The sequence below is a fragment of the Myxine glutinosa genome, chromosome 4, assembly GCF_964187855.1.
Source record: "Myxine glutinosa chromosome 4, kmMyxGlut1.1, whole genome shotgun sequence".
In the NCBI taxonomy this organism is placed as follows: domain Eukaryota; kingdom Metazoa; phylum Chordata; class Myxini; order Myxiniformes; family Myxinidae; genus Myxine; species Myxine glutinosa.
This window is the reverse complement of record NC_136264.1, coordinates 134,073,789-134,091,465: the sequence shown is the minus strand read 5'-3', so window position 1 is coordinate 134,091,465 and position 17,677 is coordinate 134,073,789. Positions and strand designations below refer to the sequence as shown.

The window sequence follows — 17,677 nt, the reverse complement described above, 5'->3', positions numbered from 1 at the left end:
TAAGAATGAATCCAGGTCTAATAACAATCTTAAGGGACAATGTGGTTGTGACGTAACTAGGCCATGGAATATACCATCACGGTTTGGACAGAGCCCTTTATACACAGAGTTTGGCCTCCGTGAGTTTGGCCAACTCGGTTTCAGTTTTTAGCGATCACGTGACAACGGGCGCCATGTTAAAGCCCCACGCGCGAGCTACAAAATCTAACTAAACAGGTCTACAAACTACTGCCGTACATTTATCGCGATCGCTTGTAAATGTACAACTTTCACCTTAAAACTGAGGGAAATGCCGTGCTGTTCTGCATGGGGATGCTCCAATCGAAGGGAAAAGGGAGCAAAGATGCATTATTTCCCTCGAGATCCTGAAAGGAGACGAATTTGGGAGATTAAAGTTCGTCGCAAAAATTGGAACCCCAATGATACATACCTCACTTCTGTGTGCCGTAAGTACCGTAATAAGTTACTCGATCTAAATTAATGGAGGGTCGAAATAAATTCGTCCCCAAACAGTGCATATTAAACGCGAGATCTAAAAAAAAAAAAAAAAAGGAAAGTAAGGCTCTAACCTCATATTCTGAAAATGAAGTCTCGATGAGTCGATCAGAAACTCAAGGTTAGAAACACATTTGGTGTGGTTAAAGTTTTTATTTGGACTTCAGCCTACACACATAAGTAGTCTATGTATGGGACAAGGTAAAAATCTCGAGTCATTGTATTTGCTGATCTTTCGGACAACCGGTAGTAATGTGCATGTTCCTAATATATTGTTGCGGATCTCTGACGTCGGCTCTCCCCTTATCAAGGGGGGGTTATTCCCCTTGTCCTTTTATCTGGCCGACCCGAGTCCTGGAAGTTATACGTTCCTTCCGGTCGGTATTAGGTAGGGTTATTGGTCGACTTAGTCCTAATACCTAATTACTAACCGACCGTGAAGCAAGGAAATAACTCCCGCCCGAACCACGGCGTTAGTGGACACGCCGAGCGAAGCGAGCCGCGATTCGGGCCATTAACAGGGACTAAACCCGATTATGGCGGTTCCGATCGTGCCACGTTTACCCAATGAGAGAAAAGACGGATGCGATCGAATAAGAGGAAACCCAGAAAATAGGAAGAACAGATTGGTTTATTAATTATGTACAAAGAAAGAAGAAGAGGAAACGAAAGAAATGTACAGGATAGGAAGAGGAAGAAGCACACAGGGCAGCCTTAAACAGTCTTATTCTTAATACCCCAGGACAAACGGGCCCGTCTCAGACACTCACACGGGGATTGTCGATGGTTGATGGTCACCAACGCGTCCAGGCTCCAGCCCGGCTCCGGTCCAGGCTCCGATCCAGGCTCCGGTCCAACGGACCAAACCCGGCAGGCAGCTTCGCGTATAGTGGAACGCGAACGGACAATTATATAACGGGGGGAAGGCTGGTGTCCTAGCGGCGTATGTAATACGTGCACACCCGTGCCAAACGCCCCCTCTCCAAAGTCCTGCCTTTAACTCCCAATGCCAGCGAGCCCTCTTTAATCACAGTGCAGTAGTCCTGGACAGTTCTCTCATCAGCGCGCTTCCCTGCAGTCCGGTGAAATGTGCGCTCTCCCAATAAGCCTTCTCAAATAAGCGCCAGCAAGCAAGTCCTTTCGCAAAGCACATATAACCACGAGTTCTCTTACCAAGCACGCTTCCAACAAGAGTCCTCTGGTAAGTTCTTCTCAATGTGCTCTCTCCCATAAGTCCTTTTGCAACGCGTGTTTCCCAGTAAGTCCTCATTAACAAGCGCGCCTCCAACAAGTCCTTTTAGCACAAGGTTCCTTCAAATGTGTGCTCTCCCAATAAGTCCTCTTGCAATCACGACAGTCCTCTACGCGCAGTCCTGTAAAAAGGCTTTGCGTTCGCACTTTTATAAGTCCAGCAGCGATCACTACGCGAGCCCAAAAGCCACGCCTCTCAGGCGATCCTACCTCAGCCCTGGTTGGCTGGGCATCGCTTACCGGCCAAGCCCTGATGGTGGGTTGACGTGGCCACACCTTCTTCCTGGCGCTCCGCCCCCTTTCTCGGGCCTCACCTCGTGGCTTATGGCGGCGTTGAGCAAATTCACGGGCAGCTAAGGCTACCGCTGCTGGCCGAGGCGCGTAACAATTTGGGAGGGCCATGGGGCAGACTGGAGGGCGCATAATGGCGTCGCTTGGAGAGGGAGGCTGTAAAAATGAATGGAATGGGACCTACTCCTTATTTGATTGACACAACACAGATTCAACTATTGGAAACACAGCCATACCTATACACATACTAATGAAATAACTGAAGTCCTATGGTGGCCTACGTGTTGCTTGTGGCCTAACTAGGGGTGCAACCTTTAACCCTTTAATGTCATATTTACAAGTGTGGGTTCCCAAAACCGCAACAATATATACTGTATTGCAGTAAATTTGTTTGTAATGTTTTAATTGTTTCTTCCTCCATCAGGACCATTTTGATGAAGTACGAGCTTGGCCGTGCTGATAATCTGCGAAAGCTGAACCCCAATGCTGTACCAACAAAGTTTGCCTTCACTCCAGTAAGGACTTCTGCCCCTCGACGACTTCCCCTAAAGAGAGGCAGGGATGCCATCGACCATGATTCTGCAAATCCTTGCAAACAGATCCGGCTGGACCATTCCTCCTGCATGCTCACTGATCACCTTCCACCAGATGACATTCCAGATCCTCAAAGTGATGGTAAGTTTAGGCCCACAGTAAAAGCATTGATATTTTTTACATCAATTTCAGCCTTTCCACAGAAGAGGTTTTTTTTATTTCTTTTTTTGTATACAGGATCGAGGCTCGTGAAAGAGCTAACATTTATCACACAAAAAATCTAAACAGACACAAAGTATAATAAGGGGAGCTATATAAAAAGGAGAGCGGTAGACAAGATGGGGAGAGAAGGGGAAGCACACAAACACAACATTTGAGAGCAGGGACATCGGGAGATCTGTGGGAGGGAGAGGGCTTGGGGGGAGGAGGCGTGGGAAGGGGGTGTGGGGGGTGGGGGGGTGTGAGAAGTATAAAACACAAGGACACTACAAGGACTTCCAGGAAAAAAAGTTGGTATTTCAAAAAAGTGGATCTGGGGTGAAATTAGCAGGGGTAGAAAAGATCAAGGTTTTGGATGGGGGAAGATAAGAGATGGTGGTGAACAAATGTTTTAAAGACCTGGAGGGAGGAGTGGGATTGAAGAGAGTGGGGGAGTTTGTTCCAGGGGTGGGAGAAAAGAGGAATGAAAGAGTGAAGGTGAGCAGAAAGTCTTGATTTTGGCAGTTTAACCATAAGAGGGTTGCAGGCAGATCTTGTGCGACCTATAGGAATATTTGGGGGACAGAGCCCAGAGAGAGCTGGGGGAGCAAGGCCAGAGAGGAGTCGGTAGAAGACAGAAAGACCACCAACCTGCCTGCGGTGAGTAAGTGAAAGGCCCTCGGAGGTAGCGTCATCGTGGGAGATTCCAATGATTCTGAAAGCTTTGGTTTCAACAGCGTGAAGCCAAGCTATGTGTGAGGCAGGAGCACCGGCCCAGAGGGGGGAACAGTATTCCATTGAGCTGCGGATGAAAGCCTTAAAACCATTCTAAGTACATTCATGAGGTACATCCTAAGTGTAGTTTACGAAACTTTCCTTCCACTTGCATGTTCACTAATTCCCCCAAACTTCAAGGGAATTGGCAGCATTCTTTTGATATGATGAGGGCACATTAGGATGCTCAGTTTCCTAATACTGTCATGTTAAGGAATCGTGAGAATTTCAGGTGAAAAGTGAATATTTACAATATTAAAACAGCACTTAACAGGATCACAATGATCGTTGAGATGATGCTGCTGGGGGAATGTTATAATGAAATCATCCTTATTTTTATTTTCATGATAACATTTAACAGGGCAGCTCCATGAGTGAGAATTTTGTTGATTTGAAGAAGGGTATAATCCAAAAATATACCCTCTTATGATATAATATTTTTAATAATGGTTATTACAGATGTACTTTATCAAGTACATTAGACAAGTGGAAATGAAAGTTTCTGTGGCAGGTTGTATACAGTTTGATTTGCTGACTAGAGAAAGCTGCAGATGAATATCACTGCTTTCTTACGTCATCCTTTACAGGTTTGAAACACAAACTTTGTTTAATTTTAATATCTCCTGTCTGTTTTTCAGGTGATGCAGTGAAAGATGAGAACCCCGCTTGACATGGAGCAGCAAACTGGACCATCTGAGCAACTCCAAGCTGGCCCTGTCTCACAGGATTCAATAAGCGTGGTGGGGAGTGCTACCCGCAAATGTACAGCGATGAAAAACAAGATCAGCGAGCTTCAGAGGAAATTAGCAAAGGAGCGAAAGGAAAAGCGAAAACTTCAACAACAAAGAATGAACCATGAAGTTAATGTAGCAAAAGTGTTTAATAAGGATCAATTGGACAAACCTGGCTGCACTGACACAAAAGGTTCAAAATGGTCAAGTGAAACTGTGAGAAAAGCACTCCAGCTACGTTTTGCTTGTGGTGCTACTGGGTACGAGTTGTTGCTGGCACAGAATCAGCCCCTGCCATCAATGCGATCTCTCAGGAGAGCTGCGGTGAAGAGGCTAAAGTGATATGTCACAGAGATTGAACACATGAGCAGGCCATGTGAACAGTAAAGTAATAGTATAAACAGGTCAACGCAACTGTTGCAATAAGCTTCTTTGTACTGACCATAGGTTGATTGTCTTTGTGTGCCAATTGTTCCTGTCTCAGCACAACTCAACTTTCTCTTTAATTTTTTTTTGGGTGGGGGGGGGGGGGGGGGGATGTTTAATGTCAGGATTATTTTTAACTACTTGTGTAAGTTGGAAACATTATTTAAGTGTGTCATTGATACAGCCATTATTTATTTATTTATTTATTTTTGCTTATCAGTCGGAAAACATGCTTATCATAACCTACATCTGAATTGATTTGTAAGGTAATGAAAAGCTTCAGCCATTCATTGTCGATTTTCCACACTTCTGACCAGATCTTATAATGTGCAATGAGAAGTGCATGTTCAATTGCCAAAGATTATTTGCCCAACATTGTGCAATTAAAGTGTCAAGTTAACCTGAACATAAATTTGTAAGCTTCCTTGTAACACAATCAATAATCAGTATCACTTCGAAGATGGAAGAGGAGAGGCAAGAGAGTGAGAAAGAGTGAAGATGAAATTGGGAGAGAGGGGAAAGGAGGCACTGGAGGAGGAAAGGTGTCGAAATAGGGAAGAGAGAAGCGTATTAAGGACAGAAGAGTGTAAGGAAATAGAAAGAAAGATTTTGAGGAGTAAAAATGAGAGGAAAAGGGGAATGCATTTAAGGAAAAAAAAGAGTACAAAGAGAGCAAGTACATAGATGAGGTAGAGACCTAATCATGTATAAGTTGACTAGTGAATTGAACCAATCTTCGTCACTTCCGATATACCAGCAGAAAGTACAGAGTGAGCACTACACATAGTCATTGAACCTGTTGACACCAAAGCCACCAAATGTTTTTTTTTGGAGCAAAAAAATTTCCTTATTTCATCATTCAAATTGGCAACATATTTTCTTCTTTACTTATATTGATACTTCAAAAAGTGATGTATTTCATTACAAATGAAAAAATGAACATTTTCATATAATTTTTGATCAAACATTGCTAATTTCCATTAGAAATGGTGATTTTCGATTATCGAAATTGTTACCAATTTAATGATTGACCAATCATTTTGCATTCAAAATAGGCCCTGTTCCTGTGAGCAAACTTTAAATTGATCTGTGAAAAATGTGGGCTCAAATTGTGGAGATTATTTTTTTTCTCTTTCTGTTGATCTACAGTCACGTGAAAAAGTAAGTACACTCCATGTAAAGTTTTGACTTTTTCAACATATTTCAACATACAGCTATTTGATCTTCATTTCAACAATATTGATAGATAAACGTGATATAATATAACAAATATCATGAAACATTTACATTTTGTAGTCCATTGTATAATTTAAATAAACATAAATGCAAATTTCGTATGTGGAAAAAGTAAGTACACCCCGACATTTATCACTACTTCAAATACCTAAAATTAGAATCAGGTGCACCAGCTCAGGTGCAAATGATTAGAACATCGTTAGAGAGGATGTTGGAGGAACCTGTCTTATTTAAACCCCAGACATTTAGTTTGGTTTGCTTTTTGTTGTTGAAGTGTGCGGCATCACCATGCCTAGATCAAAAGAGCTCTCTGAGGCCTTCAGAAAGAAGGTTATAGATGCCTACGCGTCTGGGAAGGGATTTAAAAAGATCTCCAAACAATTTGAAATCAATCATTCGACTGTCCGGAAGATCATCGACAAGTGGAGAAGATTCCAAACAACTGCCAACTCGTTCAGGCCAGGCCGCCCCAGCAAGTTCAGCCCGAGAGCAGACCGCAAGATGCTGAAAGAAGTCTCGAAGAACCCCAAAATGTCATCACGGGACCTACAGGTAGCTCTTGCCACTGTTGATGTCAAAGTGCATGAGTCTACCATTAGAAAGAGGCTGCACAAATTTGATCTACATGGGAGGTGTGCCAGGAGGAAACCTTTGCTGTCCACAAAGAACATCAGGACAAGACTAAAGTTTGCCAATGAACACCGAGGCAAAGACCAGCACTTCTGGAACAATGTGCTCTGGACAGATAAGTCAAAGGTAGAGCGATTTGGCCACAGTACCAGAAGACACGTTCGGCAAAAACCAAAGACAGCATTTGACCACAAGAACCTGATACCAACTGTAAAGCATGGTGGTGGAAATATTATGGTTTGGGGCAGCTTTGCTGCATCAGGGCCTGGGCAGCTCACCATCATAGAATCCACTATGAATTCTTCATTGTACCAGAGGGTGCTTGAGGATAACGTGAGGCCATCTGTCAGAAAGTTGAAGCTCAACCGAAGGTGGACTTTGCAACATGACAATGACCCTAAACATACCAGTAAATCCACCAAGGAATGGCTAAAAAGAAAGAAAGCAATGGAGGGTTCTGGAATGGCCAAGTCAAAGCCCAGATCTAAATCCCATCGAGATGTTGTGGGGGATTTGAAACGAGCTGTGCATGCAAGAAACCCCTCAAACATCGCACAGCTGAAATAATTCTGCATGGAGGAGTGGGCAAAAATTTCTCCCAGTCGATGTCAGAGACTGGTAGACAGTTATAAGAAATGCCAACTTGAGGTTGTTTCTGCCAAAGGGGGCAATACCACCTATTAGAGCCAAGGGTGTACTTACTTTTTCCACATGTGAAATTTGCATTTATGTTTATTTAAATTATACAATGGACTACAAAATGTAAATGTTTCATGATATTTGTTATATTATATCACGTTTATCTATCAATATTGTTGAAATGAAGATCAAATAGCTGTATGTTGAAATATGTTGAAAAAGTCAAAACTTTACATGGGGTGTACTTACTTTTTCACGTGACTGTATAAAAAAAAAAAAAAAAACACCTTTAAAGGCCATTTTTCCCCGCAAGCGGGGGTTGGCCTTTTTCGGGAACCGTGGTTGTTGTTGTTTTTCGGTCCCCTTTTTGAAGCAATGTTTTACGGCCGGATGCCCTTCCTGACGCCAACCCTTTTAGCCGCCTTTAACGAGAAACAGGGAATTACCAGTGAACTGGTCCTCAATTAGCCGACCTCGGAAGGATGACAGGCTGAGTCAACGTGACTGTATCTTCTAAGATTTTTATGATTCTACATCACGAGTTATTACAAGATTTGTCAAAACTCCACATAATGCGGAGTCCGGTGTCAATTGATGGGTTAAACACACAAAGGGATATAAATGAATTAACATTAAAAAAAAAAAAAAATTCCATCCCATATCGACATAATGGATCTAGCATGGAGATTTTTATTCTTCAAACGAAAGAAGTGAAGTCCAGCAATTCAACGGCCCTCGTTTGGGTTGACTGAATGTGAAAAAAACAAAAGCTTAATCCACTGTAAATGAAAAATAATGGCTCAGTGAAATTCCAACAAATCCAATCAATACTGTGTACATACATTTGTGTGACAGGGACAGGATTTGCAAGTGACTAAACAATGAATGAAACCCGGGAACATAAAAATAAACCCGTCTCTAATAGCAGAAAGTTGCATGCACGCATAGACTTAATATGTAACTCTATGCATGCACGCTTGAACACGCGCATGCACTTGACGTAGGGCTCCAACATGGCACCTATTACCGAGTTGGCCAAACTCTGTGTATAAAGGGCTCTGGGTTTGGAAGGTAAATCCTTCCTTACACGTCTACACCAATGGCATTTACTTTTACCCAAGAGTGGTGGTTTTGCTTTCTATCCCTCGATCTTATGGGTAAAGGAACCCAGTAAAACCAATTTGAGAACATTGTTGCTATTTAGTATGTAATAATTAAATACATGGCCTGTAATCTGCAGCATGAAATGTAACAGTCATCTGAATTCAGTCCAGTTTCATACACAATTACCCATTATGAAATCTACTAATGTTCTCACTAGTTGTAACTATCTTCTTCCTCAACTGCAGTATTGTGGGGATTGTCACAATAATTGTCGGCATTGTCCATAGGCAGGGGTGCATGGAAGTCCATATGTCTTGCAGCTACATCGTTGGTTGCTTCAGCCAATTATGCGATTGCAATGGATGACCTTAAGCAGGGTTTCCAGGGCAGAGTTATTTTTCATCATGATGAAAAGGCAGGCACATGGTGAACAGGAGCCTGGGTGGAAGGTGTAGGTGGTGGGGAGGTGAGAGGTGGCACAGGGTGCACAGGAGCCTGGGTGGAAGGTGTAGGTGGTGGGGAGGTGAGAGGAGGCATAGGGTGCACAGGAGCCTGGGTGGAAGGTGTAGGTGGTGGGGAGGTGAGAGGTGGCACAGGGTGAGCAGGAGCCTAGGTGGGAGGTTATTGTCCTCGAGATTCCAACCCCAATTTGTTGTGTCCATATCAGCATCCTCCCCCAACCAGACCATTGGCTGATTAATACGAGCGGAAGCACTGATACTTTGTGGCAGAAGCCGTAGGATGAAGATGCTCTGGAGTCACAAACGACTTTACAGATATTACCTTTCCACTAAGTGTAGAGTTCCTTTATAATGCAAGTGAATCTTATGGTTTACCAGCAAAAAAGGTAACCATAACCCCAGTGCCCAATTCCTCAATCCTGGTGCATGTCTGGTGTAGTAAGAGGTCAAGGAGGTCGTCTGTGCCCTCCCCAATCAGGGTTGTGGACTGGCACTTGGCAGCATGTGTTGCTGTCGTTACGATATCCACATCAGCATCAACCAGTTGCATTTATGACCACAACCACTCGCTGCTAGCTTTTCACTGATCAGGTTTATCAATGGTTGTTTATTCTCACCCCTGGAAACCTCCACCACCCAAAGAAACTCATCTTTCTTTCCCATTAATTCGGGATCGGATGTGACTTTGATGACTGGGTGCACATTATCGCCTCTCCTTAGGTGAGTGTTGTCCTTTATGGCTTCATGGTTGGCACTCCTTCCCATAATGCCGAACCGTGCAATCCCTGTATGATTGCCCAACAGCCCCATAAGTGTCTCCGCTATTCCAAGGCAAACGATGGATCAGAGAGCCTCCATCTAGGACGCATTGAGCAGTGATGGGAATTGTGTTCTTGATGGAATCAGACGAATTCACATCACCAGCTGTAGCATCAGCAAGCTGCGGTTTGTCTGCTTTGCGAAAGACGTGTTTTGCTTCAAACAGAGCAGGTAGGAATGTACTTAGTTCATAGCTGAGAACATCTTTCAGTGAAAAGTCTCCATTTTGTGACACAACAAGAAATCGTTGAAACTAATGAGGGGTCAATGGTCCTCTCACCCCCAACTTTGACAACCATGTATTCCCGAGAGTGTTTGCTTTGTCCTTTTGTTTATATGAGTACGAGAATATGGGCTGGCCTACCATTTTTTTCAATGATATTATTCCCCACATTTTGTGACTCCTGTATATTAATTAACATCATCCTTAGCCACAACTTACAACACCAGTGACGATGTTTCTTAGAGATGGATCTGGAGAGAATGGAGAGCATGTCACCAGCTTCTAATTTATCTTTTCAAGATCAGACAAGTCCCTGTGGACTCCTGATGTTGTTCACTAGTCGTGTACGAGAGATTGGTTAGTCCTTGCATGACACCATTGTAACTCAGAGGATATTGGAGATGACATTTTCCAAATGGCACTTTGCTCCTCTGTCATTCCATTGCCCATGTGAGACCTCCCACACTCTTGAGGGATCTTATGAGCGTGTGTTCAATGACCAAGTCCTATCCAAGCCCAGCCCAAAACTGATCGCTTCGATTTAACTAGATGGTATTCAAAGAATACTTACCCTGCGCAGTCAACTTGTTGCGAGCCAACTCTTCTGTTTTTTTACATTTTTTTCTTTGATCCAATATGGCTGCCAGACCACGTGAGCGATGACATCGTAAATTTATATTCTCTAATATAATTGTTGCATAGATCACGCTCAATACATTTCAAACTGATCAGACTAAGCGTTTTCCCTGTCGAATTATGACGTCATAATTATGGCACCAATAACGTCATCGTTAACAACACCAATTCCCCATATGGAGTTCTTTACAATGAGCCATGTTTCAATTTTTTTCCATGCAGCGGTTTTGGAGATATGAGGTGCAACATTTTTCGGTTTTTCCAAGATGGCTCCTGTACCACATGACCTATGACATCATGATTATCATTAAAATATTGTAAAGGAGGAGGCACTCCTATGGTGAAAATTTCGTGTCCATCAGACCAACAGTTGCTGAAAAAAATAATAAATGATCGGATGGATAAGTGTTGTATTTGTCGAATTATGACGTCATAACGAAGGCACCGACCGATGACATCATCATTAACATATCTTATTCCACATGGGGAGTCGTTGACAATGAGCCAGGTCTCAATGTTTTTCCATGGACTGGTTTCAGAGATTTTAGAGGTGCGAAGTTTTTCCAAGATGGCGCCTGTACCACGTGAACTATGACGTCATAATAATCATTCAAATATTCTACAGGAGGAGGCCCTCCGATGGTGAAAATTTAATGTCAATCGGACCAACGGTTGCTGAGAAAATGAATTTTTAAAATGCACACACGTACGCACCTGAATGCTTAACCCCGCTTTTCGCTTCGCGAGCGCAGGGTAACAACGTGGTGTCCTTGCTCGAACTTCTCCAGAATTGATGGGTGTTTGTCGCCAAGTTGATTTATATTCTGTAGGTACAAGTGTGCTGACTTCAGGTCATAACGCCCACGTAACCTGACTTTCATATAATGATTGCCACAAAGAGAGGTTTCTTCCTCCAATAGGAACTCCCCCATTTTGTTCGGAAGGCCTGAGACAGTTAACTGTTCTTCGTTATTGGTCTCTAAATATACAAGTTTTCAGAAATGCTTGTTCCTGATCAGCAACTTTTGGTCGACCAACCTTTTCCCATTTTTCTGGTGGTTGTGAGACTTATTGTTTCGGTAATATACCTCGTCCGGTTTGAAAGTTCACACAGCATGAATGATGATATACGCAGTCTGCGGCATGTAAATCACCCCATAGTATTATATGCGACCTTTCACCTTCACCACCCAATCATCAGCTCGAGTGTTGCAACTTTCAATTATGCCGCTTGAAAACACGCGACTCAAATCTAAAGAATTGCGTCGTTCTTTTGAATCTGGTTTCAAAACTTCGCCAGTACAGAACAAACAGCCCTCTTGGTTGCTTTGGAAGAGTCTGGTTTGCATTGCCTCGTTAAATGTTTGCATAGCGCACAAATTAATGTATCCTTTGCGACACTTTGAATGAACTTTGGTACCAGTAGTAACGACAATGTCATCCTCTCTCTGGAGACTTGCTGCATTGATACCAGTAGTACCTTTCCATGTATGACAACTTGTTTTTCTCCAATGTTCTCACCACATACAAGGCTTTCATCCACAGCTTGATGAAATACTGTTCTCCCCTCTGGGCTGGTGCTCCTGCCTCACACCTAGCTCGGCTTCTCGCGGTTGAAACCAAAGCGTTCAGAATCATTGGAATCTCCTCAATGAAGCTGATTCTGAGGGCCTTTCTCTCACTCACCGCAGGCAGGTTGGTGGTCTTTCTGTCGTCTACCGACTCCTCTCTGGACTAGCCCCCCTAGCTCTGTCTGTGCTCTGTCCCCACAAATATTCCTACAGGTCGCACTAGATCTGCCAGCAACCCTCTTCTGGTGAAACTGCCAAAATCAAGACTCTCTGCTCACCTTCATTCCTCTTTTTACCCGGCCTCTGTAACTCCCACACTCTCTTAAATCCCATTTGTCCCTCCAGGACATTAAAACCATCTCTTATCTTCCCCCATCCAAAACCTTGATCTTTTCTACCCCCGTTATTACACCCCAAATCCACCTCTTTCAATCTCCGACTTCATTCCTGAAAGTCCTCGTAGTGTTCATTTGTTTTATACCGTGTACCCCTTCCCCCTCCCGAGCAATCTCCCTTCCACAGATCTCCAGATGTCCCTATTCTATACTCTTGCTGTGCTTGTGCGCATCAAATGGCCGATAAACCACCTGCTGGCATTAGTTAGTGGACTTCAAAGGTCCCACGATGTCATTTGCAAAGAGTTGGTGTAGTAGGGTCAATATACGAAAAAAAACTCACCTAACCCCCAAAAAATTGATACAAAAGGTTTTTCAATGGATTTTGGTACCATTGGGCATGCTAAATAACCACTGATCTCTATAATAACTGGATGGGTGGACTAATGGTGATTGGCCTATTCTCGTTGAGGCAACAGGAAGTGACCTGGCGCCATCTTGACACCCCCAAAACAATCGTTCATTCGACTTGTTGCGTGCTTGCGGACCTGGTGAATGCTGCCATAAAAGCTAGATATTTATAGTAATTTTGGATTGCAAATCAACTCTTTTAAGGATTTTATTGTGACAAGCGACAGGATGCCTGCGTGCGTTTCATTTGGTTGTACAAACCGCGATGAGCGCAACAAAAGAGGGAAAGGAGTGACTTTCCATCAGTAAGTTTTAACATTTTTCTTCATGACTTTGATTTTCAATGTCTGTCGGGCCTTGTCGTCAGGCTCACGTAGCCCTAGCGGACCGCATATTGTGAATTGTCATTGATGAAATATTAACCTGCACAGTGACATTGCCCGGGTCTGCTAGTTCGCTAGGACTAAGTTGACCAGCAATTGTATAATTTATGCACTAAAATGTAATTGTTGACTGTTTATTCATTTGTGGAATGACTCGTTGACAGTGATCTCAATGTATCAGCGTACAGAGGCACATATTAGAGCAGGAAATATTTAATTGCATGGGTTTATCCCTGGTAGTCTAGTAGGAAGACTAGGTCCCCCTGCACCCCCCGGAGATATACTTCTAATCAGTGTTTCTAGATTGGAAACAATGTGTAGAAAATGACTAGCTATGGCCCCAAGCTGAAAAAATGTCCCACGTACCATTTTTATGCAAATTACTGCTGCCATTATCAAAAAAAGACTAGGTCCCCCTGCACCCCCCCGGAGATATACTTCTAACCAGTGTTTCTAGATTGGAAAAAATGTGTAGAAAATGACTAGCTATGGCCCCAAGCTGAAACAATGTCCCACATACCATTTTTATGCAAATTACTGCTGCCATTATCAAAAAAACGATTTTTGACATATCTCAGCCAATATTGCAGATAATTGAAAAATGAAGGTGTCTAGACCCATGTTTTGAAGGGCATAGATCATGATAGAACTATTCATAACATGATTACATGTGTCTATGGTATACTAGTATGCTAATTAGTGCTTTATTTACAAAATAATCACAGTTTTACGAAATAATAGACTCATATTAAGGTCCGTCTACACAGACGTTAACACAAAGTTTTATTTTTCTAAATACCCTGTGAAATTCACCGAATGCCCTGTGAAACCTGGGATTCTTCTCCAGCTTTTTCAAGGGCCCGACTTTTCCCTTCCCTTTGAAGGCACTGGTGCAGTCTTCTCCGCTGAACACATAGTACCCCAGGAGAGTGGCACAGTAGTCCTCTCCCAGGGATTCTGCCAGCTCAGAGACGTTGACAAGTTGGCGATGCTTCCCTGACCCTGTATCCAGGTACACCGTCAGCTTGATGTTGTGGGCATGGTGGAGCAGGATCAGGAGGATGTCTGTGTCCGGTGTTCTGACTACAGCGTTCTTGTATCCGATGGTAGCAGCATGATGGAGGTACAGAACCACCCTGGTATCAGTCTCTTCCTGGTTGCTGTAGATCGTGGGGAGTTCACGTACCTCGACCTGAAACACAAAAAGGCACCGCATTTCAATCACCAGTCACTGCCAGTTTCAGTATATCTCCGGGGGGTGCAGGGGGACCTAGTCTTTTTTTGATAATGGCAGCAGTAATTTGCATAAAAATGGTATGTGGGACATTATTTCAGCTTGGGGCCATAGCTAGTCATTTTCTACACATTTTTTCCAATCTAGAAACACTGATTAGAAGTATATCTCCGGGGGGTGCAGGGGGACCTAGTCTTCCTACTAGACTACTGGTCTGTTCTAACTTGTTATAACAGATCTTCAACTCGCAGAACTGCTGTTGATAATCAGGCAAAGAACAAAATAATTTTGGCCTAGCAGCAAACAAAAATACAGACTATAATTTCAAATTTTACTTTTATTTTTATGTCAACCGACAAGTATTGTTTATAGTAAATTTTGTTCTCCCTGTGTGGGAATTCCCATTTTCATTTTATCATGACCGACTATTGTTATATTTCATGACAACATCTGTCAACCAATGCAAGGATGACGTTAACAGAATGTATTTGGCATGCAGGTTCCCACACTGTGATCCAGAAAGGCTACGGAGGTGGGTGTTGAACACAAAGAGGGACAAGTGGCTCAAAGACAAAGTGGCACAAAGAGGGACAAGATTCACCAAATGCCCCTCTGACATATCTCCTGACATACAAATTCAGTCCGGATCACATCGAACTATTCTTTGCAGCTGTACGGACACGAGGTGGCTTCAACAACAATCCCACAGCGAGACAGTTCAAGGCGGCGTATAAGCGCCTTCTGGTCCGACATGCAGTCAAGAACGGAACAAGAAATTGTGCAATCTTGGACAGAACTGATGTTCTCCACATTGACAACGTATCGCAATCCACAGTTAACGTGGCAAGAAAATATGACCTGCTCATCAGAGATCCCACTGCAGATGAACATGATTATGCAGATACACCGAATTTTGAGGAGGTGTCAGAGTACAAAGAAGCTGCTGTCAACTACATTGCTGGTTTTGTGGTGCGCATGATGCGGAAAAGAACAAGTTGCATGCAGTGCACGAAAGCATTGGGTGCTATCAATGGAGAGAGCCACCAGTTTGTGGCCATGAAGGACCGTGGAGGCCTGGAGAAGGCATCCTCAAGCATCGTCTCCGTATGCATGGAAACTGAGAAATGTTTTCAACGTATGATGAAAATATCGGATGGAAAACTTCCACAAGGTCAAGGAATCTGTTCCGCAGTGGCAAGGAGTGTACTAAAAAACTCATCTGCAATGAATCTTTTTCCTGATCTCCATTCGCACCAGTTCGATACAGCAGTGGAAGACAACCACATCCACAAGCTGGTGACCATGGCTTCATCCTGCTACAGCAAAATAAAGCTTTTCCACATGGGAAAAGAACACACAGAAATTATTACTGGTGATAAAGTGCGAAAGCAAATGTCAAGATTAGTGCTGTTCAAGCATCAGTGAATTGAATCTAGTTGTGTGTTTTGTGCACTGATCTCTATAATAACTATAGAGATCAGTGGTTTGCGTCCATGTAGTGTTCATCATTGTGAACTTCAGTATTTTGTGGAACATTAATGTCCACAAGTCCTGTTTATATACTGTCAAATGTGACATGGATGTTGTATATGTTTGTTATTACTTACCTAGTTAATATCGTGACATCATTTTTGCACATGTAATTTTTATTTGCACAAATATTTGGGTTTGTTATTATTGTTTCAGTGAAAGTTGCATCTTGCCAAATTTATTAATAATTCCTATACATGTGTTTTGTAATTACTTTGTTTAATTTTGTAATTGTTGGAATCTCGCTCTTGATGTATTGGTACTATATCTACAAGACAAATTCTTTGGCACAATAAATCATACAATAAATTTGTTATAAATAATAATTAAGTTTTGTTGCTGCATTTTCCAAGATTGTTCAAAAGTATGTTAAAATGCTTGTTTGAATGGCGTTTTAAGCTGAACTTAACCTTGTAATTCACTTCGGATACACTGAATAACAACATCTTCTCAATCCATGTATACATCATTATGATAAATTTTCAGATATCTGACGCTGAATAGAAACCAAAATGCACCTCCTCATTTAACTGAAACTTAGACAATTATTAATGAGGATAACCTGGAGTTGGCAAGAACAAACAACCTATAGTAACCATAACTATTATACACTATATACACCATATGAAGTAGGTGCAATTTATGTTTTAATATAGCACTGGTTCTGTTATGAAACACGTATTTGAATGCGTTGCTAATGAACATCCGCAAAGTGAGTTGGACAGTTCTCACTAAAAGCCTAAAATTTATCCTTCCAAAGCGTTTTGATATTCAAGTACGATTCAAGCGCTATATAAAACATCATATTATATATCTTTTATGTTTATTATAATAATAGTTATTGTCATTTGCGTGCAGTGTTTGGTGACGGTCATCGTATAGTTAGTACAAGGCATCGCTCTTTTTGGGGGTTCCAAGATGGCGGCGGTTTTGCATCATCCAATGAGGCGTCTCCGCCCATCCAGTTATTATAGAGATCAGTGTAAATAACATACTAAAAATCTAGTAACATCTGACTTCCGGAAAGGGGTCATTTTCAAGATGGCGTCCAAGATGGCCACCGGGAGCTTAAAATGGCCATATCTCAATTATTATTCAACCTAGAAAGGTGGTTTTGGTGTCTAACCCTAGGTTTTAGGGCCCAAGGAATCCAATTGAATCAATAAAATTACCATCAGTTAATTATTTATTGACAAGTCCAAGATGGCATCCCAAGGTGACATCCTGATCCACTAAAATGGCTCTGTCGAATAGTAGTCAACCTAGAGAGATTTTTTCAGTGTGTATACCTAGGTTTAAGGCACCCAGGAAATCATCAAAATTACTTAAATAAGCACAAAGTAATCAGGTAATCCAGTAAGCCAGGTTTACCAGCCCATTAGGCATTTGTTGTCTTATACAGTTAGTCGCTATTCATCGTCATCCTCCGACTCCTCTGGAAGAAACTTGTTATGTGGATTGTCACATTCTTCAAGTTGGCACGATCCACAGGCAGTAGTACATGGTAGTCCATGGTAGTCCATATCGTCTACAAGAGCAGTGGAGTGTCTTGCAGGCAGTGGAGCAGTTACAATGAATGACTTTCAAGAGACTGTCTGGAGCAGCGTTCATTCTTGACATAAGTGGGACAAACTGATTATCCTGCAGGCTCCACCCCCATTTCATGGCATCCATACCCTCTTCTTTTCCCATCCACACCATGATCTGGTAGTACGCTCTACGACAGTGAAGTTTGGTAGCAGATTCAGTTGGGGGCAGACGTTCG

At 42.5% G+C, this 17,677-nt stretch overlaps 2 protein-coding genes across 5 annotated transcripts in view; one reads left to right on the top strand and one right to left on the bottom strand.

Annotated features, from left to right (window-relative positions):
- The first annotated feature begins 38 nt into the window (after nucleotides 1–38).
- On the top strand, nucleotides 39–5,104 carry LOC144891814 (uncharacterized). 3 transcript variants are annotated; one of them, XM_078776453.1, is made up of 3 exons: nucleotides 39–119; nucleotides 2,462–2,712; nucleotides 4,182–5,104. In XM_078776453.1, exons 1-3 carry the CDS (start codon nucleotides 64–66, stop codon nucleotides 4,211–4,213), a joined length of 339 nt encoding a protein of 112 aa, XP_078632579.1. In that variant the 5' UTR covers nucleotides 39–63; the 3' UTR covers nucleotides 4,214–5,104. The 3 variants fall into 3 exon arrangements, 1 of the variants encoding a protein (XP_078632579.1); XR_013623196.1 differs by having other exon boundaries at nucleotides 59–446; XR_013623197.1 differs by lacking the exon at nucleotides 39–119 and adding an exon at nucleotides 126–216.
- A 7,853-nt stretch (nucleotides 5,105–12,957) lies between these two features.
- Nucleotides 12,958–17,677, bottom strand: part of LOC137425259 (uncharacterized) — a 46,907-nt gene continuing 42,187 nt past the window's right edge. The window contains exon 9 of one of the 2 annotated variants that reach the window (XM_078776466.1): nucleotides 12,958–14,340. The gene's annotated coding sequence lies outside the window, so the exon portion shown is untranslated. Of the gene's footprint in view, nucleotides 14,341–14,699; nucleotides 15,715–17,677 lie in introns of those variants that run through there. The other variant, XM_078776467.1, reaches the window with a different exon arrangement.